The sequence below is a fragment of the Acomys russatus genome, chromosome 32 (assembly GCF_903995435.1).
Source record: "Acomys russatus chromosome 32, mAcoRus1.1, whole genome shotgun sequence".
Classification (NCBI taxonomy): domain Eukaryota; kingdom Metazoa; phylum Chordata; class Mammalia; order Rodentia; family Muridae; genus Acomys; species Acomys russatus.
In genome coordinates, this window is record NC_067168.1 from 43,564,511 (window position 1) to 43,589,237 (window position 24,727).

A 24,727-nucleotide genomic window follows, 5' to 3' on the forward strand; every position below is an offset into this window, starting at 1 on the left:
CCCTGCAAACCTCCTAAAGAGCATCGCACGCTCCTCCTTGTATCTTCTTTTCTTTCTTTCTTTTTTTTTTGGTCTGCTTATATACCACCAGAGTTTGGCATGTGTTTCCGCTGCATGTGGGTGACAGCAGAAGACAGACATTTTTGAGCTTTTCCCTACTTGCTCTCAGCTCTGTACTGTTGCAGGCACACAAACAGGACACGCTTCTTGGTGCACACAAACAGGACACGCTGCTTGGTGCACACAAACAGGACACGCTGCTTGGTGCACACAAACAGGACACGCTGCTTGGTGCTCTGTGTTTACTCCTTTAGAGTGTACATCTACTTCCTGGCCAAAACATCAAGGAGACTACCACACAAACGCAGGCTAGAACAAGGTAAAGAAGACCTACGGCTCAGCTAGAGAACATTTTAGGCCACTCCAGAGAACAAAATATTTTCTAATCCCGGTAGTAAAAATGAAAGTCTTATTATTTTTAAAATAAACATCATGCTGCAACATAGTAAATTTGTATCACATGTCAACTATCCTGGAAAAGCCAAGAAACAATAAGGAATTTATCCATCTCCTTAAGCACAGTTAGCAGCTCCTAGAACCATGCATGGAAGAGTAACAGGCCCTCCTCACAGAAGTCAGGAAGGGACTTCTGCTTGGGCTGGGGGTGGCGGGGCGGTGTTAGAAATTCAGCCACTCTGGGGTTTTCCACCAGTCCCATCCTGTGCGCTCAGTGAAGTGAGGCTAGCTTGCAAACTGCAGGCATTTGTTCTAGTGTGCTTTTTCAGAGACACAAATGCTATGGGAAGAAAAGGACTGCTATAAAGTTGAGTTTTCTTTTTATATAAAAGTTTTACAAACTTGTCAAAGTTTACACAAATAAGATCAGAATTCTCTGTGTATCTAACCTCCGTACCAACTCCCCTCACATAATCAAATCAAAGCTTCAAAGAGGGTAACTAGTACATTTCTAGAAGAAAAATGCTTTTGTGCTTCTTATTTTATATCTGTATATCTGCACATGCACACACACACACACACACACACACACACACACACACACACACACACACAGAGTCAGGGTTTCACTCTACAGCATAAGTTAGTCTCAAACTTTGGACACGCCAGCTTCTGCCTCCCAAGTCCTGGGATTACAGGCATGCACCATCATGTCCAGCTTACAAACAGTTTATAGACAGGCATGGTGACACACATCCTTGATCCCAGCATTTAAGAGGTGTACAGAATCAGAATTAAATGACTGCATATTAAAGTTAAATTTTATTACTTGGAAATGCAATAGTGAAGCATTTTAAATGTTACCTATGGCTTAAAGGTACTTTTATTGCCCTAAACCTCAGATGAAATGTGCAACTTAGAATAAATCAGGGTAAAATAAAACCCCATAAGGCGTGCATAGACAACAAAGGTGCTGGAGAAGCTGGTTAAAACCCATACTGGAAAGCACTAGTGAGAGCACAGCAGCCGGCCGACACTGATACCCATTAGGGTACTCTTCACAGCAATAGGGCCATGTGGACTCTGGTCGTTATCAGTGGCCCAGCTGGTAATGGGTGAAGGTTAATGCCTTACCCCATTCTGTTCAATTCTCTACCCTAATTAGCCCTCCAAATCTATAGCTGTGAGTACCAAGTGTCTGGGCTCAAAAGAAACTAATTAATGCTAGCAAATTAGATCAAGTCCAGAGATCCAACAGCCAGACTCTTAGTTAAACGCTCCCTGTTAGCAGGAAGTGAAGCTGTCCATAGCTGCTGCTCCTGACTGTGACAAGGCACCTATCTCTCACTGAGTGCTTTCAGCTGACCCGGTTCTTACAACCAGCTGGCTTCAAAAGACATGGGGGAAAAATGAAAACAGAAAAGCTTTCTTATGTAGCAATGTTTCAGACATTTAGCAGAAAGTCAGATCACTTGTTATAATTCCAGTATCTTTATCCAGGAGCCATACAGTTAGTACACCTAATGCTCTTAAGTGAACTCCTACAGTTAATAAAGCAGACTATAAACTTAAAGGGTAATGTCCTGCCTCCAAACTGTGACTTACTGCTCTGCCCCAGCACAGCCCCAGCAGTGGGACTAACAGTAGTGTACATTCCTGCCACAGGGAAAAATGGAGACTCAGGAGTATCATATATCCATAAAATAACATTACATTCTAAACACTATTTGGGAACATTCTTTAAAAAGTCAATACTCAAATATTCAGAAATCAATTATAGCATACTTTCTAATAATGGAAAAATCACTAAAATAACTAAATGAATCTCAAATTCTATGATGCTTTTAAAAACATCTATGATGTTTTTATATTTATTTACTTATTTATTGCGTATATGAATGTTTTTTGTGTGTGCAGGCGTAAGTGTTAAGGTGTGTGTAGGGTGGGGGTGAGCAGGTCAGAAGACAATTTATGGGACCTGGAGATGAATATCAGGTTTGGTAACAAATGCCTTTACCCATGAGCCACCAACTAAGATGCTTTTACTAGTCAAAACATTGAAAAAATTTAAAATCTTAACATGTTATTAATAACTCAATTTCTGACAAAATTTGAAATTGCATTATTTTCTGCATTATAATGTAGTCATTGTAAAGCAGATAGTTCAGTCTACTCCTTCATCTCAGAAACCAAAACAGTTTCACTCTCTAAAAAAGTTCAGTCTGAAACCAAAATTCACACGGCTTTTCTGCATTGGCATCAGAATCTTGTTCCAACACATAGCTAGCTTTTTTACACTCAAGGATCAGAATAGAGGGTTACAAAACAGGAAGAAAGGCAGTGTTTGCCACTCTGGACTGGTGGTTCTAATAACAAATTTCTCTAGTAGTGCAAAGTTTTACTCCAATAACTTTATTCAAGATCCCCCTCTGCTCGCCTGAATGAGGATGTGTTTTGAAAAGTCCCATGAGGCAAGTGGAAAACTGCCTCTTGAGATTATTAGTGTGACACCTGCCAATGCCAGATGTGCCCTGAACCCTGCAGGTGCCAATGGGCTAATTTCTCCTGACACCTGGGGTGGGAGAGCTGAAGGAAGGTGGCCTGATTAAACAACTAATTTCCAGTAAAAGCAAAAGCAATACCACAGAATGACTTTTAAGTTACTAAATGATAGAAGATTTCAAATAAAATAGTCATACAAATCACTCAATGCAGGAGCACAATGCTTACCACAGGGACTGTCCCTGTCTTATTGACACCATGGCATTACAGAAGTGAACTCAAGGCTTGAAGGAGAAAAAGTCCCTAGCATGCTAACTTTATTGACAGTCATAAAACTAGAGTTGACACAGGCTGATTCCCCAGAAAGAAATCTGCAGTGATCTGACAGTCCTCTCACTAAAACTTACTGTTCTGCTTGGACATAAGTGACTATGGGTAAAGGCAGTCGGGGGATGGGGAACGGAAAAATGTCCTAACTCAGACAAAATAATAAAAAAATAAGAATTTGTTTATCTCTTTTGTTTTGTTTTTTTGTTTTTTCCGAGACAAGGTTTCTCTGTGTAGCCTTGGCTGTCTTGGACTTGCTTTGTAGACCAGGCTGTCCTCAAACTCACAGAGACCCACCTGCCTCTGCCTCCCAAGTGCCAGGATTACAGGCATGTGCCATCACACTGGCTGATTTTATCTTTATTTTATGTATCATGAGTGTTGTGTCTATATGTACATCTGTGCACGGCATGCCCAATGAGACAAAAGAGGGTACCAGATGTCCTGGAACTGGAGTTACGGATGACTGTGAGCAGCCATGTGAGTGCTGGAACACCCTAGGTCTGCTGTAAGAGCAGCCAATGCTCTTAACCACTGAGCCATCTCCCCAGCACCAGTAGCAAATTTTTACTGTTTTCGTTTTGTTTTTTGATGGACATTCCAAGAGGTAGAGTATGCTTAAAGACATTTCTACAGTAATGTTCCCATCTACTCTTCTAGCAGCTACTGACCTACAATGGCCCCTTTTTTTCAATGACCACTGTCACTTTGTGCTTTTACCAGGGTGTTACATGTCAACCAACAGTGTTTGTAAAATTAACACACGGAAACGGTACTGCGAAAAATATATTCAAGGACATGTGTGCATTGGTGCCACTATATGCACAGGACAAAGCAGAGACCACACACAAAGCAAGCCCTGACACACTGCAAATTCAAGCAAGACTCCTCATAATTCAGCGAGGGGGACAGTAAGGAAAACCATCACTGAGTGTAATTCTGTGTGTGGACACATTACGACAGGCTGGCAGGTGCCACAGCCCACGTTAGATTTCATGTTTCTTCCTTCTCTTTCAAAATGACCAGATGAACTGGTTTCTCCAGAACACTCACATCAAGTCTTTTCTATAAACTTGCACTTTCAGGAAGAGGGGGCGGCTCCTAAGTTGGAGGGTGCTTTAAATTGTAAATGAACTGACGACTGAGGAGAAGGCTGAAGGCTGGGATGCTGGTATTTCAGTGCAAGTGAGAAGCAACTCATACATATTAATTCATTCTACTTGACTTTGAGGATAAGGATTAAATTCACATCGTATTATTACAAATGAGTTTGATCTTTGTATGAATATATGAATCTTACCTTCAACTTGTTCAGAACACCTTTCCCTGGCCTTTTCTCTCATTATCTTTGGGATCAGAACATCTTTTTCAACATGTCTGAGATGCTGCTCTGGAAAAAAGAGATTTTATGGTAAAGTCAATAACCAGATAGGAAAATGATATTAACATTCTACTTTATTTAAAATAAAGCCTAAACAAATTTGTTTTAAATAATTCTTTTACCACTAAAGTTGTGGTTACTTTAATTACTATAAAACATTCTAAGCTTGTTTATATAAATGAAAAACAGAGGGTCACAAGCAACATCTTTCTAAAAATCTCTGCAAATCTTACTGCAACACTTCACCGACAATGGATTCTACTCAGACTGGCACAAGTTTAAAGTCTGAATCTCATTTTTTATTAATGTAATTTGTGAATAAATGTTTTGATTTTCACAGATACTGAGATGCTGCGACAAATAAAAAGACACAAAATTAAAAGATACAGGAGAAGCATGCCACACCTTGAGTACAAGTAGCCTACGAAATAAATAACTAGCACAGAAAAAACAAAACTGCAGGGGCCTGTGAAATTATGTAAGATGTCTATACCCTTTAAACACACCGCCCACCATGGGCTGAAACTGCAAACTGAACAATTACAATCCCAACTCACATGCTTCCTAAATACTTGGAGCCCTGGAAAGCAAAGGACTGGTTTCCTTATAAAACCACAAGGAAGCCAAAAGACAAAAGGCTGGTGAGGTCTGACATCCATGAGTACCCCAGGAAACAGATGCCAGAGTGGCTGGTACAGCATGCAGAAGCTGCCTCAGGCCTGAGCAGAACCCACAGGTTACTAACCTGCTGCTGTCAGACCACAGAGTAAAAGAAAGGTATTTAACCCCTAAAAGCCCAGGAAGTTCTCAGGAACTCTCTAACAAGATTTAGAGCCCATCAGCACTTTCTGGTATCATGTCAATAGCTTTTGGGTGCAGGCATCTATGAACTGATACATATTTATAAAGAATACACACACCAGGCAACCAACACCAAAAACATGAAAAATACAAATTTTTAAAGAATTAAAGGTCACTCACAAATCTAGAACTGTAAATTTGACAATTAAAATTAAATGGAAAATATCTTGAAACTCAAAATCAAATCTCACTTATAGCAGAACAGATATCCAGTATAATCTTGTATTTACTGAAGAAACTAAATTTATAATTTAAAAAATTCTCAGCCCAAATAGCTTCTCTGCTGACTGAGCATTTTAGAAACTACTAAGTTCTATACAAATCCTTCCTCCAAAGTTACAAGAAACACACACAGCACTCTATTGCCCCTCTGATCAACACAGATGCAAAATTCTTAGCAATAAGAAAACTGAATATAACGATATGCTAAAACAAGCAAACATAAACAACAATACTTTATGGCCAAGTAGTATCTACTACAGGATTGAAGGTTACTGAATGGCACAAAAAAAAAAAAAAAAAATCAGTAAATGAAGTTCATGTGAAAAATAACCTAGGAGAAGACATTGTAATGGCAACAGACATTAAGAAGTTACCGGGCAAAAATACAATATCTATATACAATTAAAGATCTCAATAAAGGAGGAATAGAAAGTAACTGTCAACATGATAAACAACATCTAACTAAGGAGAAAGGCCCACACTTGCCCAGCACCCCAGTGTTCAATCCTGCCCTGACAGGAGTTAAGGTAAAGATGGGATTCCCACCCTCCTCCTATGCATGTCCCTAGACCTTCCATGGGGGGAGCCGGGTGCACAAGGCCAGCGTGGAAAGAAAGAAGTACATTACAGCTACCAAAGATAAAATAATTCTACAGAAAATCAGAAACAATCTTTACAAGAAAGCGACTAGGCTTATTAAAAGAATTAGCGTGATTGACAGACACAAACCAATATGCAAAAATCAAATCAAGGCAGCACAGGAAACAGATCCAGGGGATGAGCCAAGAGAAGTTATACAATTTGAAAAGTTATTCAGGATGGTAAGAGACTCTGAAAGGAAATTCAGAACAATGACAACGGAGAAAGCAACAGAAAGACTAAGTGGAGTAAATTGCTAAAGCTGGAGAGATGGCTCAGAGGTTAAGAGCACTGATTGCTCTTGCAGAGGTCCTGAGTTCAATTCCCAGCAACCACATGGTGACACACAGCCATCTATAATGTGATCTAATATTCTCTTCTGGCATTCCAGCGTACATGCAGGCAGAGCACTACATACATAATAAATAAATAAAAAATATTTAAGAAATAAAATAAAAATACTTTTAAACAGGAGTAAAACTGCTAGCACTCTCCATTCATGAAGAGGGATTCTTAAAAACAAACAGATCATAAAAAGCAATTTTGGTGGTGATTAAGATATCTACACTGGCTGGACGTGGTGGCGCACACCTTTAATCCCAGCACTGGGGAGGCAGAGGCAAGAGGATCACTGTGAGTTCAAGGCCAGCCTGGTCTACAGAGTGAGTCCAGGACAACAAGCGCTACACAGAGAAACTCTGCTGCTCATCCGAAGGTCCTGAGTTCAATTCCTAGCAACCACTTGGTGGCTCATAACCATATATAATGAGATCTGGTGCCCTCTTCTGGCCTGATGGCTCACATATGGGCATAATAGTATATAAATAACAAATAAATAAATCTTTAATAAAGGAAGAAAGAAAGAAAAAGAAAGAAAGCGCCCCCCCTCCGACAAAAAGGATGTCTACACTGGGCTGGAGAAATACTCAATGGTTAAGAGCACTGGCTGTTCTTGCAGAGGCCTATGGCTCTGTTCCCAGCCCCTACATGACAGCTCACAATCATCTGTAACTCCAGTTCCAGGTGATCTGATGCCCTCCTCTGGCCTCTGTAGGCACCAGGCACACACATGGTACACAGGCATACTTAGAGGCAAAATATCTACACACACACACACACACAAAAAAGCCAGCCTGGGTTACAAGTGATTCTCTCTCAAAAAGGGGGGGGGGGGGGAGGAGCAGCAGGATATAGGGAATAGTTTATTTAGTAATGTGCTTACTGTGCGGGCACCAGATCCTACCCCTCGAATCACATGCCAGCTATGGTGACATGTACTTGTAATCCCAGAGCTGGGAAGGGGAAGACTCACTGGCCTGCCAGGGTGGCCAGGGTGGCCAATGCGAGAGATCAGGTCTCAGGAAGTGAACAGTATTCCTCCAGATGACAACTAAGGTTGTTCTTCAGCTTCTGTGCACCTGCACAAACACACACACACACACATGCACACACACACACACATGCACACACACACACACACACACACACACACTTTAGGAAAAAACTAGATATTTACACTCCACTTGAATGATAAAACATGGATGATAGACCTTGACAAATTATACACACATTATAATCTATAGTGCAACCACTACAAAAAAAGTAGGACTTCACACACACACACACACACACACACACATACACATTATATATCATAACACAGATGTACATATCCTCTAGAAAATACCAGTGAATTAAACCCAGCAATACAGAAAAGGAAAACCACACAAATAGGTTAGATTTATCTCAGCAACACAAGGTTGGTACAATAGTTTAAAATACAGTAAATATGTATAATCCGTCCTATTAGTAACCTGAAAATAAAGCTATATATCAATGGATTCAGTTAAAGCACAAGACAAAAATCAAACGTACATTCACTAAGCAAAATAAGACAATAACAATGATAAAAGTAAATTTACTTAACTCAACGAAATGTTATCTAAATAAACAAAACAAGAAGCAGAACAGAGCAGAGCCTACGGCTAGTATCCTATTCAGAGAGGGGCATGGAGCACCGTCCTTACAAAAGTGAGAGCACAAATACTAACTGCCTCGGGCCACAGCTCACAGGGAGAGTGTCTGCCTAACATGTTCAAGATCCTGAGTTAGGTTCAATTTTGTGGTTTTAATATCATCTCACAATTATATGTCATCCCTACAAAAATCTGTCACAGAGATATATGAGAGTCTACATGGTATTTCTGGCTAACTTCATGTGACTCTACAGTTTCAAGATAAAGAAGTAACAATAAAAACTTCTAGAAGCAATCACAGAAAAAGTCATCAGGATCCAGGCTCAGGCAGAGCTGGCTTATATATACATCAAGCCTATAGGCAACGAATGGGGGAAATCAATGCATTAGACTTCACAAAAGTTTCAAACCTCTGCTCTCTGAAAGCACCATTAAGAAGGGCTCAAGACTTAGGGGCTGCAGGAGCACCTGGGGTCTAGGATCCCTATGACTTGGGACAGTGTGAGCAGGAAGGCTGTCGTCTACAGTTCCACCAACAGCTCTTCTGACCTGGGAACCAGTCCAGAGTGCTCAGTCACAGTAACCAGTGACCAAGGTCAAATGGAAGGTGGCCTGGAGTGTGGCTCAGAGAGACTTGTCCATTATGTGCAAGACCTTGCGTCCCATCCCCAGCACTGTCAAAATAAATGAACAGTAAGATAAAAGACACGTTATAGATAGAAACCATTCTTACAAATCTCATCTGACAAAAGACTTCTATTGAAAATATATGAAAAGTCTTTTAAGCTCAGCAGTAAGAAAACAACAATACAAGGGCTGGCAAGTGCCTCAGTGGGTAAAGGTGCTTGCTGCACAGCCTGGCACCATGAGTTCAAGCCCGGAGCCCAAGGAAAAGTAAAGGGGGAGGGAGGGAGAGAGAAGGATGAGGGGGGAGTGAGGGAGGGAGGGAGGAAGGGAGGGAGAACTGACCACAAAAGTTGCCTTCTGCCCTCCATGCCATCCATAGCCACATACCTACTCTCTCTCTCACACACACACATCATGCATGTGCATACACAAGCACAAACACACTGTGGTAACAATTTTAACTACTGAAAAACAAATCAAATTATAAATGGGCAAAAGACCTAAACAGACATTATACCAAGGAAGATACACAGATGGAAAAAAGCAGATGTTATTAGTTTAGGAAAAACTCACATTAAAGAGACAAGGAAATAGTAATAAAAGCACATTAAAATGGACACAATTTAAACGCAAAGAAGCAGACAAAGACATAGGACAAATGCATTGTCTTCGATGCTGCTGGTAGGCACCTCCTGTGCTTCACCTCTGGACCATGCTGGTATACTTCCTCATAAAGCCAACCACATCCTTACCAAAACTAAGCAAAGTCTTGTGGATTTACTCCAGAAAATTGCAAATTCACAACCTTGTGAACACCTGCACACAAACCTCACTGCAGGTCTACTTATAATTCATATGTATAATATATTACATGAAGCTCCTTCAACAGGTGAGTGGACATGCAACAGCTCTTCAGACCACAGAATACTACTCAGCAATAAAACAGGGTGACCTCTGACATGCAACAACTTGGAGCGTCCAAGGGCATCACAGGAAACGAACAGAGACCAAGCTGAACTGACGGGAAGCAAAGCACTGAGAGGCACAAGGGGTTCTGTCTATAGCTAACAGCAGATCTGCTTCTGATTGTGGCCATGTTCACTTTACTCTTTACACATGAAAAAGTGTCACACAGCTACAGACAGGAACACAAGAAACAGGTGGTTTGGATAAGCACCAACAGCATGGCAACAGTGTCAATCCCCAGCTTTTCCATAAGGAATGACAGCAGCGTGTTGATGCCTTTCCTGTTTGCTTTACTTTTTCCCTGAAGGGAGCTTTTTCTCTTACTGTGATTTTATGAAAGAATGAGATTTTGGTCTCCCCTCCAATATCAAACTTGGTCCTTTAAGGGACTATCACCAGCTGAGACAACATGGACTGGGATTACATAGCTAACATTAGGGAGAACTGGGTGAACGGTCAGTGGAAATTGTACTAGTTTATGGTTCTGTCTCATCATTCTTCTAAAAGTTCATGGAGCAAAGAAATAATTGTAGAATTGCATGGATAGCACTGCAAGTTTTCAATGAATGTTGTGTCAGAAAATAATCCTGTTATCCATACTTGCTCTCTCCACAAACACTCCAGCAAAGAAGTTTCTTTTTGCAGCAGATAGAGACCACTAGAAAGATGGACAGCAGGTCAAAACGCAGAGAGCACATGCCCATTGCCTATCCAGCCCCAACAGATAAATCTACACCAGAACTCTACACATACACAGAAGCCGCAGGGAGCATGAAGGAAAAGAGGGTGGAAGGATGACAAGAGCCAGAGGACCAGGATGCCTGCTACAGGACGACAACTTCTGAACACGACAGGAATGTGGCTCCTATGAACTCTCAACAATATGGCTGCCTGCATAAGACCTGCAAGGACCACACAGGCTGACGTATAAACACAGACGGAAAGAAATTTCACAAAGCCCTACTCCTAGACAGCTGCTGAGCAAAGGAGAATCCATTTTGGATTACACAATTGTCAGTGGTGAAGCCTAAACACATGCACATACGTACATATATATATATGTGTGTGTGTACATATACATGTACATGTATATTAAATATATATGCATATGCAGCACTAACTGGATTCAGTAGCAGTTTATGGGTCACAGGTGTGTGTGTGTGTGTGTGAGAGTGTATGTGTAACAGTAATAATGGCAGAAGGGGTTGTAAGTTCTGGATTGATATGGGGGACAGCAGAGTTGGAGAAGGAAACAAAGGGAGTAGCGATGATGTAAATACACTATATTCATGAATGAAATTCTCAAAAAATTAATTTTAAGTTTAAAATTTAAGATAGTTTTAAATGCATAAACTCTAAAAATTTTGTCATATGGTAATATATAAGCCATCATATCAATTATTAGTTATAATTTATAATTATTAGTTGTAATTTTGTATGTAGTATAAAACTATCCTCAATACTACAGATGTTATAAAAAATTAGAAACTTGCCTTCTGGTGTCAATATCGTGTGCCTAACTTATGCATTTGTATAAGAGCCTGCAAAAACTATCAAATGTATAGCTTGCTACAACAGTGCCATATAAATTTATACTAAGACATGAAACAGGATAACAACACTAGGAAAATTTCCAAAGCTCCAACTTCTCAGCATTCTATCATCACCTGAAAGTCAATTTTCACCTTCTCCGCCAGCTGCATTTGTTAGCTCTGGTTTTGTTTGGGGGCTCGTGTGTTCCTGCAATATGGTAGGACTAGATTATAAGCTACGGACAGCAGTGCTTGCTATGAATCCACAAGACAACACTGAAGTAAATCAGAGTACTGCAGAATCTTTCCTAGGAAAGGATACAGCACATGAAAAACCAGGTAATGGGAATATTCTAATTTTTCTTTTCCTTCAAGACAGGGTTTCTCTGTAAGTAGCCCTAGCTGTCCTGGACTTGCTTTGTAGATCCAGTTAGCCTTGAACTCTCAAAGATCTACCTGCCTCTGACTCCCTGAATTCTGGGATTCCAGGTGTGTGCCACCATGCCCAGCTAAAAAATATTCTAATTTAACTAACATTATTTTATTAAAGATTTTATTTAATTTCATGTATTTCAGTGTTTTGCATGTATGTACGTGTACATGCATGTGTGTATGTTTGTGTGCCATATGCATGGCTGATAGACACATAGGCCAGAAGAGAGCATTAGAGTCCCTAGAACTGGAGTTATCAATAGACAACCGTGAACCACCACGTGAGTTCTAGAAACTGCATGTGGGCCCTCTCCAAGAGCTCATAACTGCTGAGCCATCTCTCCAGCCCCCTAACTTAGTTTTTGGAGGAATGCCACATTTAAAAATAATAATAATAAGTAAATAAATAAACCTTACAAGTTACTCCTATTTGTGTCTGGAGGCATTCCATGCCGCTGTTTATTCTAGAGGAAAACCAGAAAAATGTCTGCAATAATCTGCTGAGTGACTTTGGTTTTTTTTATTTTGTTTTTTCCATTTGGTTTGGAGTTGTTTTTTCCCCTCTGTATAGCCCTGGCTATCCTAGAACTCACTCCACAGACCATGCTACCAGGCTGGTCTTGAACTCAGAGATCCACCCAGCTCTGCTAAGTGTTTAATGAGACAACACTTTCTATCTTTGGGATCCCCATGGACTGGCACCTAAGGAACTGACAGCCAAGGGCCCCAGCAGGTGAGCTCAGCTTCCTCACCAAGTGTGGACTAGTTCCCTCCACCCATAAAAATATGGATGTTCGCTATCTTGCCAGGATGCTCAAATTATATTCTTATGCTTTTTTTAAAAAGTGCAAAGTGACGAAAGGCCTTGGAAAAAGGCTTCAACTGGGAAAATCAAGGCAGCAAGCAGTCGCAGTCCTTATAGCGTCATCCTCTCAAGCTGCACCTGAGCAGACAACACAGGGGAGTTTAGCAGGACAGACTTCTCATAGCAGCCCTCTCGGTACTTTATGCCATTCTGCGGATGCTGAAGGGCAGGCTCACCAATGAAGTGGCCACCTCAGGGTCATGTGATCCAGTCCCCAATCTTCCATGACAGCGTCACGCACAGGGGGCAGGGCACTATGTAAGGATCTAGCAAGTAAAATTAAGTAAGTGTCTGTAGTTACAAAAAAGCCTGGAAACAACCTTTAGACAACAGGGTTTCATTCGGGAGGAGGCAAAATTGAAAACATCACAGTTCTAGGTTTGCTTTTGCTTTTGCTTCCGCTTCTTTTTTTTTTTTTTTTTTTAATCAGAAAGTCAAATAGAATTCTCATTCCTACAGAAGAACATTTTTTAAAAGTAAAGAATAGCAAGAGGAACAATTTGTCAATTAACTAAAAAGCAGAGGCAATAGCAAACATTCAAAGTGAGGAAATATAAAAGGCAGGTTAGCAGCAAGTCTGTTCAAAGCTCAAGCTTCTACAAAGCATGGAAACGGCATCAGTGAGGTAGGTGTTTCTCTCTGCTTAGCTTCTGGGTCTCCCACAGCACCACCCTCCATCTGATGTCTCCGTGGGCTTTCACACTGCCCTCACAACTCATTCAGTCTCCCAGGAGCACCTATTTCTCAGACCTCAGATCCGCAGACTGCCAGGTGTGAAGCTTCCTTTTCCCAGCACTGCTTTAACACAATGAGGCTACAAAGGACCATGAACCTAAGTGTACCTCGGCGGGAAACTGGCTTATGGAATAAGACGTCCTGAAATTAGAGATGCAGTCCTCACCGAAACCATGAACCCTTAAAGGAGTTCACAAGTTTTATCTGCTTCCAAAAAGACCTTTAAGACTCGCTTTGCCTACAAGTATAACTTCCTAGTGGCTTCCGGTGAGAAGGACATGGAGCTGTAGGGAACAGAAGGAAATGCTGGACAGAGGCAGCTGTGGCCTGTTTAACACTACACTGCCACATCACTTGCTGCTTCTCACAAACGCCGCTGGGAAACGGTAGACTATCCCCAACTCTGAATGCTTCTCAATGTCTCTGCCCACGTCTCCTCTGGTTTTGTTTAATTTTGTAAGTTTCCGTATGATTTCTGGGAAGAGCATGTAGTGCTCAGGGAAGCCCTGAGGGGTTATTTGCTTGTTTTACAAGTCCAGGCTCTGCTCGGATCACATCTCTCCTGGTGTGGCTTTCAGATGCAGGCTCCAGCATAACTGGACCCATCATTCGCTTGTTAACTCTTTTTCTGGGGGGAGGGAGTATGAGTGGGAGGAGAGGCACATAGCATTCCCCAGATAATCACCTACAACCTATATCAGATTTACCTCTGGTTAAACTGGCTGATTGACAGTCACCTTCAGAACCAAAACTTGCCAAAATGGTGACATTAAAATTAACTTTTAAGAATCCTGAAGCAAACTTTAAATGTTTCAAAACATCCTGAACAATGGTAAGAATACCAGAAAAAAAGTATTAAGGCTGACATAGTGATTAACTGATCTGATTCCTTCAAGGCAATCCACAGGATCAATTTCTTTCCTTCCCTTTTATATGGAATCTTTACAAGTTTTTGAGTAATCTTTGCACATGGGACCATGGCAGCGTCTTCGTACTTCCATTGGTGTGCCTGCTGCCAAGGCATCACCAGGCTGGTGCTGGTGCTGATAATCAGGCCCCAGTGCTCACCTCCTTGTCTCTACTCACATTCTCAACCATCTGTTGGGAATTTCCAAGTCCCATCAACATGTCAATTCCAACATAACTTTGAACCTCCATTGAGCCATTCTGAGTTATATTGCCCTACTTTCAAAAAAAAAAAAAAAATTTTTTTTTAAAGAGCCAAACATTTTATGTTTATATAGTATGCAAGAGCACAACAGTTTATTGCAGATGGAAAGAGGGAGTGGGAGGATAGTTTTACAGGTATCTCTTTATATCACACACCACACACACACACACACACTTAGAAGCAGGTATGAAAACATCTAACTGAAGGCAATCCTTTACCATTACCCAGCAATGCACTGGTAAGCACAAAGTGCAGCGCAAGCTTCTGTCTTGCTGTCTCTTATTTTTCACTATGGAAGTTAAATTATTTAAGTCTAAATCACCACTCAAGGTCCTTCTTGACCGTAACACCCAAAGACGCTCCTGCTTCCTCTAGCTGATGTGACCGTAGAACATATCACATCATACCGTGTCATCCTCCCAGGTAAGTGAACCCTGCTCTTTACTCTCCAAGTGTTCCTACACCTAGAGACAGTGCTTTTAGACAGTGACTAGGGTTAAGTGTGACCATCGGGGTTAGGGCTGGCTTTATAAAAGATACAGAGCCCTTCCCTTCCCCCATATGAAGCTCTATAAAGAGCTACCAGCAAGGCAGAAGAAGATCCTGACCAATACCAAGATCAAATGCCATCTTGGGTCACTCAGCCTCCAGAAAGGCAAGACACATGGTGCCTGTTGTTGAAGCTACCCACCTAGCTTGTGGGTCAGCCAGGCCATGGTACTTTCCTGAGCCAACTCAGGAAGGCTGTGGCACTCTAAGTTCTTACCCTGGCTGAACCTAAAAGCCACCACAGAAGGCAGTTTTTTTCTGATCCATCCATTTTTTCAGGCTCCATCCTGACAGTTATTTCAGAAGTGGAGAAGTATTAAAAGTGCCCCCAAATTAACCTAACACGCAGCTGGTCACCAAGATGCATGATTTATGTTTATTGAGGCCAGAGACTATAGTTGCTCTTTTTTAGCTACCCTCTAACTCACAACATAGCATACAGTAAATATGCAAGAAAGCCCCCTTAAATAATGTATAAGAAAACTTCAAATTTCTAAAGTCAGGACTATCTATTCTGTTAACAAACACTAAATAGACACCTCTTACCATGTTAGAGACTGCATACAGAATAAGTTACAGAGTAAACTTCCTTAGTCTGCAGAACAAACATTTGAAAGACCATGTTCTCAATTAATCATGCTTAATGTGATCTGTAAATACTCCCAATAACAGTTCACATTATTAGGGGAAAAAAAGTTCTTTACAAGTTTCCCAGCAATCTTATTCTTTAAATGTAATGATTTAATACAGCCTTTTGGGCTGGAAATTTCATTTGTGTATCAGTGTTTTTATCTAAGCACAATTTTATTAGGTTCGTTTATATTAAGTCCTGGCTATTATTTCTCACCTTTTTGGCATCTATAAACATATATTTCCACAAATATGCAGTTAAATAATGGTACTAATTTAGTTTAATGAAAAGCAACATAGGTTTTGCTCTGAACTGTCTACGCTGAGTCAAGAACCCCTTGCAACTGATGAGGAATATTCAGAATCATAAACACTTGGGCTTGAAGACCCCTTAGTAGACATCTGGTCTACCTTCCCCTTCTCCTGCTCATCCTGGAACCTCCTATGATGTCACCTATAGCTGATGACAACGCCTGAAACAAGAAATCAGTCCCTCATCTTCCAAATTTGGTGATGATTCCATGGCCCAGCATGACACAGGTGCCTTCGTGATGGACAATCTCCTAATGTCTGGGCCTTTCCAGTCATAAATGAAAAACAACTACTGTTTACTATGTGAATAAGCTTTACTTTCTGCATCAAGCTTTCCTTTATCTCCAACTACTTTAAACATATTACATTGATAGATTCCATATTATAGCGCAAAAAAAAAAAAAAAAAGAAAGAAAAAAGCTGGACTAGAAACACCATATACAGTCTACATTTTTTTTTTTTTTTTTTGAGGATGAATTTCAATTACTTTTTTTAAAGACTGAAGAGGGAGGACAATCAGGGAAGCTTCTTATGAAACTTTTGAAGTATTGAACAATGGAGAATGAAAAAGAATAAGACAGATTTAAGGATGAAGACTGATGAAGGATGAATACTATACTGTATGGTTTAGAGACCAAAAGAAAATAATAATATTTATTATTGTTATTGTTGTTGTTGTTGTTGTTGTTATTATTAGCAGTAGCAGCAGCAGCAGCAGCATGGCCAATTCTAGGTACATCTTAGGCTAATTGTTATTCAAAGTTTTTTAATACAAGCATGAAATATAAAATACAGTAGTTATGTAAATACCCCTGCATATCTGACCATTACTCTGCAAATTATGATTCCTGATAGTTTCAGACAAATTAGTTTTAGGATGGAGCTGGTATGTCTCACATAAAAGAAAATGTTGGTGTATTCACCCCTCTGCCATCTTCCTGGGGCTGTCCATAAGCAGGAAACCCTCTAGTTCTCCTTGCTGCTGCCTTCCTTTTAACTTCTGTGCTAACAAGCAACTGCAAAATGGTACCTAAACCCAGCTCCCTTGCCTCCACACCAGCACAGGAAAAGATCAGGCTGAGGCTAACCTTCCCAGAAACCGCACTCTCCTGTTTCTTCCATCCCTTTCCTGTTTCTCTTCTATTTCCCTTTGTAGCAGAATCACACCAATGAAGCACTAATATAAACCACCCAAGTGGAACCCACACCTCGTGACCTTCTTTCCCATTATCACCAAGTTTAAAAAAATTTTTGAAACAAAAAAGAACAGGCTGCTCAAAGAAATAACAAATTCTAGGAATCAGCACAAGATAAACCATGGGTATCTTGTGTGAAGAAAACAGGAAATATTCCAAAAACAACAGGACCAGATCTGGAAGAAGCAGAGGAGCAGAAACTTAGCTATGTAGTCAATTTAAGGCTAGACTAAAAAACATTAAGACCCTGGGTCAAAAACAAGCAACAAGCAACAAGCAACAAGCAACAAGCAGGGCATGGTGGCACACGCCTTTAATCCTAGCACTCAGGGAGGCAGAGTTCAAGGCCGGCCTGGTCTACAAAGCAAGTACAGAAGCCTGTCTTGAAAAACAAAACAAAACAAACAAACAAAAAAGCAATGATAAAATGGCAATTTTCCAGCCAGTGAGTAACCCTTCACATAACTAATCACACAGGGGGTGGGGAAGATGCTTCAAATATGCTTAAACATCTAACTTAATAAAAAGTAGCATTTTCCAGTAAATGTAAGTGCTAGCACTAAGTACAAGCACCTCTAGCGTCATCTGCCCATAGTCCAATAGGAGCCACTTACAGTAAGAAAAGGAAGCAGAGTAAACCAAGCACTTTGCCAGCTGTCACTGCAACCTTCTTCAGAGATACACTTTATACACCCACGTATACACGTTAAGCTCCTCACCTCACGTTCCACCCCAAGCCTTCTCACAGTCCCAGTCTACCCACTTCCCAGATTTCTGGAAGAAAACAGCAATGTAAGGACAGCCGCACAAGAACACCGACACACACAGACACTCACTGTCCCATCTTGCAAAAGTAAAAGCAAAGGAGGGACCTGCACTGACAGGGAGGAGAACCCATGGCCTTGGTAAAAAGGAGGTAAGAGAGAAAAGGAGGACGGCAGGATCACTCCTGGGTAACACAGAAAGCATAAAACCAGACTTCGAAGGGAGTCCAAGTGCCTGTGGTTGCCATCGGAACATGACCAGAAAAGGCAAAAGTTTAAGTGGGTGATTTACTGATACTTTTAATTATTGGGTATTTTATACCTTGCTAGAGGTAGGGACTACTTATAAAACTCTTATCAAGTAGAAATAAAACTGAATTTTTAAAATGTTAGCCCCAAAGAGTACCTGATGTAAATTAAAGTTCTATCTATGGCTATAGCCTATAAAACTGTCTACAGGTCTAGTTTCTCAAATGTTTTTGGACTAATTTTTATAACTTACTTGTTTCTTCACTAATTAATGAGTTGAAGAAAATCTTCAACACATTCATTTTTTGCATGAATCATAATTTTATCTTTTGGAAAGCTGTACTTAACAAGCATGAATTTTAATGTTTGCTTTTATAGCTGATCATGGCTTATATGTTTTTAATTTTTTTTTAAAGTTTTAATCACTAAATTTGACTAGATTTTTCTAATATAGACTGTTTATAGAAAATATTACAACTTTGCAAAGAACTACATAACTTGAAATAATATATAATTAAATCCTAGTATAGGAGAATGATCTGTGCTACAAACTCTTGCAAGATTATTGAGATCAAAGGTCCCCTTTATGACTGAAGGGTGTAAGAATTTCCTATAAGAACAGGACTAGACTGGAAAAACAAAATAAAACAAAACTGGGAACATGCAGAACAACTGTTTTCCTCCACTCTCTTTACATGTCAAAGCTTAACAAATATTTAAATGTCAGATGATCTAAGAGTGCAGCTCAGGCAGGCATCAGTGTGTTTTGAAAGTTCAGTCTCTCTCACAGCAGCTTTACTTGGTATTTTGTCCTTTCTCTAATCTTTTCCACAAATCACAGCAGGAAATAATGAGCATTATGTGGCTGATCAACCTTCAAAGAGTGTGCTATCAACTCTATGAAACGAAAAGTTAAAATGAAAAGACACACAAGAATCAGGATGCTCTCTGCAATTCACTGTTGGATTCAGAATTTGAGGAAAATCAAAGTGGGGGTGGGGAGGGGGGACCTAAATGACTTCATCATAGAATTCAAGGCCCTAAACCAGCTAGGTGTTCACCTCAAACCTACCTTCCCAATCTTTTTGCTTACGGCTTTCCTCTGTACTCTGCCCCTCGGTCATCTGAATTTTTTTTTCAAGCATTTGCCACTTTGAGCGCCCACCATTGTCCCTCCCTAGCTCTTTTCCTGGTAGCTTACTCTCATCCTTGACATTTTAAAGCAAATAGCACTTCTCCATAAAAGCTCTTAGTTAGCAAAAGTAGCTCTTCCCTCACAATCCACTTTCTTCATGTGCACCACAGTCTCTAAGTGTGTGTGTGTGTGTGTGTGTGTGTGTGTGTGTGTGTGTGTGCGCGCGCGCAAACAGGGAGAGGATATATTGGAGGAGGGGGTTCCTAGTTTGTTCTATATGTTACTGTTGCCTAGGTTATAGAACAATACATCATGTATACTGAGCTCCAACAACTTTATTTAACCAAAAAGTACTAAAATAAAGGCATGGCTAATAGCCTAAGTTAGGAAGGAAATCACTTGGTTTCTAACAAAACTTGGCCCTATCAGACAACAGCTATGTAGCCTTGAGCACACTACAAATTCTGAGTGGATTAAGAATAACTTGAAGATTAAGAAGCTGGTGACAGCAAGTATGAAGTGTTTTGGGTTTGTTTCTTACATTTTCTCATCTGCCTAAATAAAGACTTATGAAAGCTTTTAACCCAGTTGTTCTCAAATTGTGGTTCACAACCCCTTTGACAAACATCTGTCTCCAGAAACATGTGTATTACAATTCATAACAGTAGCAAAATTGCAGTTCTGAAGTAGCAATGAAGAAAAAAAAAAAAACTTTATGGGGGGGGGGGTCACCCCAACATAAGGAACTGTATTAAAGGGTCCCAGAATGAGGAAGGTTGAGAACCGCTGCTTTAATCTGAGGAGTCTCCCCACTCCTAACTGTGCGAAGTTTTTTTCCAGGTCATGAAATACCAAGATCATATGAACTTCGCCTGAACTTTCCTTCCCCACCCTTCACCTTCCTGCCTTCCACCCTCCTGCCTTCCAATCAAGGTAGCCACCCTCAACCTAAACATAACTCGTGGGATGTTTAATTATATCACTGCTTCCGCTGTTGTTTCAAGGCTTGTGCCTACTGCTTGCTAACTGCCTTGGAGTTACTTAGCCTCCAACTGATAGGATTCCGTGGTGTCCCACAACTGCTTTATTCCTCGGGTTATGCTCAGGCTTGTGATATAGGCAGATACACTTAGAGGCTGTGGTCTACTGCACTCCGTGGCAAGTGAGCAGGGTCCTGTGGTAGGTGGCAGAGGCTCGCTTCAGACAGTGGTGAGTGCTATGCGAAACTGTCTTGTGAGTTCAAATCTGATAAACACGAAGACCCCAGAGTGTCAGGAGCTAAGGGGGGGGGGGGGGTGGAGCCTACAAGCAGCAACAACCCCTCTGAACCTGTTTCCTACTTGGTGAAAATGGAGATGAAAATAAAGCAACCACACAAATACTACTTGGGGGCAACCGGATACATTTAGTTTGATAATAAAGTGTGGAGTTATTTGTATGCTAGTTTCATCCTATTTGAAGGCCACACGTGACGTTTCATTTCAGAATCTCCAAAGGTTTGGAAGTCTCAGACCTACCAATGGCCTTCAATTTTTCTGTTCATAAAACAGAGCAGACACGTTACTTTTCCCTCTCTACGTCTTCACCACTACTTACAGCAAGTGAAGTGCTGTTAAGTGAGCTTCTGTAAAACTTCCTGAGGGACTGAGCTCCACTACAAACCTAAGTGGAACCACACAAGCTTCAAATGACACGGAAGATGTCTGGCTAGCCTTTCCAAGAGAATGACTCCGAGTCACGGAACCTTCGTTACAGTGAGTGGGCTACAAGGATGAACTTGGGAGCAGGAGGCATAAAATTACCGGAAACAAAAAAATGTCAAACGGCATGAAACTTGACATTTTTCTGGGGGGGCAACAGTATCTACACCCGATACTGTTGAAAAGGAACCCGTGCCCCAACGGAGGGGGTAAAAAATAGACAGTGAAGAGATTGAAGAGATAATGGAAGTTGACACACGAACCCAACGCCCCTCACTGAGCAACTAGAGCTCCGGGAGCGACAGATGGATGGCCTGTCACGGAGGGAGGAAGCCCAGCAGCCCGGCTGAGTGAGGCGCTAACCGCGGAAGCCACGCATCCCCGGAACACCTGACCCGAGGCGGCGCCGGGGCCGAGACCCGCGCCCAGGACCTTGTAACCACGCCGACCCCAGTACCTGCGGGGTCCAGCGCCATCTCGGAGGGCGGAGAAGAAGCGAGCCACTCGCCGGCTCTGGGGCGGAGAGGGGAGGAGCCTGAGCTGGGCTGCGCGCGCAGCCGCCCGCCGCCGCTTTTCCCGCAGGAGGCGAGTGGGAGCGCGACCTCCGAACAGGCCACGCCCCCTTACCCTGTTTCCCTACTTCGGTTGAGCTCTACGCCTGCGCCTGACTCCCAAGCTCCTACTCTAGAGTGGGCGGGTTTCACATGGAATGGTCCCCAGGAGGGGCGTGGCTACGCATGCGTCCCCAAGAGGCGTCCCCAAGAGGCGGCCTGGGTTGTCCACCGCCTGGCTTTTCGAATTGGTACTTGGGGCTTGAGCCTCCTACCTCAAAGGTTCTTAATGTCTCGGTCATTCGGTCATTGGTCCCTCTGTCCGTGTCAGGTTTCATGCTCAGTCTTGAGTGCTAAAGAAAAAGTAACAGAAGTAAAGCCCTTATTCTCCACCTGCTTGTTACTTGGAGAAATGCCACCTGCAGGAGTCCTGCACAGGAAACATCTGTTTTGTGAACATGCGGACAGCCCAGTCTGGGTGATAGTATGGACCCTGATTCTCCGTTAAGTTGTAACTTGTTGCTGAAATAAGGGAAAGGAACAGTTACCCAAAGGCTTCCTCGACAGAAGTAGCTTTCTGGGTGGCACTTAGGCCTATTTCTGCTCACTGGCCGACCTTCAGTTGTTGAATCTTTACCGGATCGCCATTTAATAAGCTTAGGCCTCCAAAAGGTGAGTAAGGCCCGGGACAGATGTTTGGGGAAACATGGAGCAGCTGCCTCTCTCCTGCAAGGGATTTAAGGCTTTCAAAACGCTCCCCTCCCCACCTACCTGCAGTCCCCTCCTCCCCTGCTGGTGCATCCGCCTGGTCAGTTGGCAGAAAAGATACCACAGTTGAATGGGCCTGGTAAAACGGGTCTCTGCTCAGCAGGGCTCCCATTTAAGGGCCTGTTTGGACAGAACCAGCTCTCATTACAGCTGTAGGCTGAGGTGCCAAGGTAGAAAATTAAACCTTCACTCAGCTGGGCAGGAAATCAGTTCTTTACGTGTACGTGCTATAAATGTGCTTGGAAACAGACAGGGAATCTGCGATCGGTGCCCTTTTTATTTTGCTAGAAGTGAAGGATTTAGAAAGACCAAAACAGCCTTTGGTTGTTGCTATCTTTGCTTTTGGCAGTCCCTCATGTAGCCCAAGCTGACCACTGGACGTGTAGCAGAGACCCCTGAATCTTTTAAATAAGATTAAATGAGTTATAAGAACACAAATCAGGACCCCATATTCAAGCAATCAAACCAAATACGCAAAAAAAAAAAAAATTATCTTGATAAAGGGAGTAAATTTGGTCTGCTTCAGTCAGACAGAATTATGTCCATTCACCTGAGTCTTGTAGCCCCACTTAATGGCTTTGTGACTTGAAGTTAAGTTCCAGTGATTTTTCTGGACGTCAGTCTCATTTTTTCAAGTTCACTCTTAGTAATACATTAAAAACAGAGCACATCTCAGAGACTTTGAAGGATGCCTTGTATGTATAGGCTCTGCCTTGACTATCACTTGAAACGTTGTTATTCAGTATTTTCTACTTAAATCAACTCACCCGGTTCAGAATATCTAAACAATTCCTGTTTGCTTTTTCCTTATCCTAGACAATAATATTTTGGAAAATCTTGATTCTTTTTTTCTGTGTTCCCTCAAATTGACTCCTAGACATTTTAAACCAGGGAAAGCATAGCAATAAATGTACCTCTTTGCCTGGTACTTAAATGCCTCCCATTCTCATAGTGAATGGAATGATTTGGGGGAAACGGTCTTTACAGTAGAATTTATTCTTAAGAGTTAAGTCCTAGGAGATAAGTTGGCAACTCAAAGCAAGAAAATTCCAAGTTAACACATTATGACAGATAATGTCTTGGACAGTACAATAGGAGTTCAAAGAGTAAGGAAAACACAACCATCCTGAACATTTGAGACTGCACGGTACACAGCCATGTTCCTTAAGGCTAAAACAATGTCTGGTACCTCATAGCTCCCTGTAGCCTCTCAGAAGGGTTGGAGTACCAGGGTGTTTGGGAAAGCCATGAAAGATCAGTTACAATTATGCTTGCCTTAAAAGATAGTGGCCTGGGTAATGAAAAGGCGAAAGCCGCCCCAGTACAAAAACCGGAGCAAACGCCCCAGAGGCTTGAGCAGTTCTTGAAGGGCAGCTAGAACACGGAAGAGGTCGAGGCCTGTACTGATTGGATTCCGTCGACTTGACACAAACCTAGACATCTGAAAGGAGAGGATAGTTATTGAAGAAATGCTTCCTTAAGACTTTCCTATAGTCAAGCTCGCAGAACATTTTCTTGATTAAGGATTGATGTGGGAGGTTCCAGCCCCTTGGGGGCAGTGTTCGGGGTGGTATAAGAAAGCAAACCAGAAAAAAAAAAAAAAGAAAGCAAACTGAGCAAGCCATGAAGAATCAATCACGTAAGCAGTGTTCCTTCATGGCTTCCGGTTCAGTTCTTGCCGCCATGTCCCTGCCTCCAGGTCCCTGCCTTGAGATTCTGCCCTGATATCTCTCAGTGATGGAGTAAGAGTTGTGAGGTTAAATAGACCCTTTCTTTCTGGAGTTGCTTTTGGTCATGGTGTTTTATCACAGCAATAGAACCCCTAACTAAGACAGAGGCCAGTGACTAGAGTTATGTGAGCGACTACACAGATGTGCAAATAGAGGAGCTGACTGGCATAAATGTATGTGCGTGAGCACGCGCGTGCGCGCGCGCACACACACACACACACACACACACACACACACACACACACACACTACCTAGTGAGCAAGTCTTGCTAGGTGAGTCATTAATGTAGTTCAGGGGTTCACAGTTCGGTAAGACTGTGGGTACTTTTTTCCCTCCAGCAACCAGCCTAGCCCCTGTGGCACTGTGAGAGCTGGCCACCAAGGAGAAGGCTTCCAAGTCAGTACCAGCCTGATTTGCGAGCAAAGCCTATGGTGCCTTCAGCAATAGGCG

At 41.8% G+C, this 24,727-nt stretch overlaps 1 protein-coding gene across 1 annotated transcript in view; it reads right to left on the minus strand.

The window, feature by feature from the left end:
- The window catches only part of Cmc1 (C-X9-C motif containing 1), a 64,796-nt gene extending 42,946 nt beyond the window's left edge, over positions 1 to 21,850 (minus strand). The window contains exons 1-2 of the mRNA XM_051140168.1: positions 21,685 to 21,850; positions 4,586 to 4,675 (exon numbers count right to left, since the gene is read on the minus strand). Coding sequence (XP_050996125.1) covers positions 4,586 to 4,675; positions 21,685 to 21,703 — 109 coding nt within the window. The 5' untranslated portion in view covers positions 21,704 to 21,850. The remainder of the gene's footprint in view (positions 1 to 4,585; positions 4,676 to 21,684) is intronic.
- Positions 21,851 to 24,727: the final 2,877 nt, after the last annotated feature.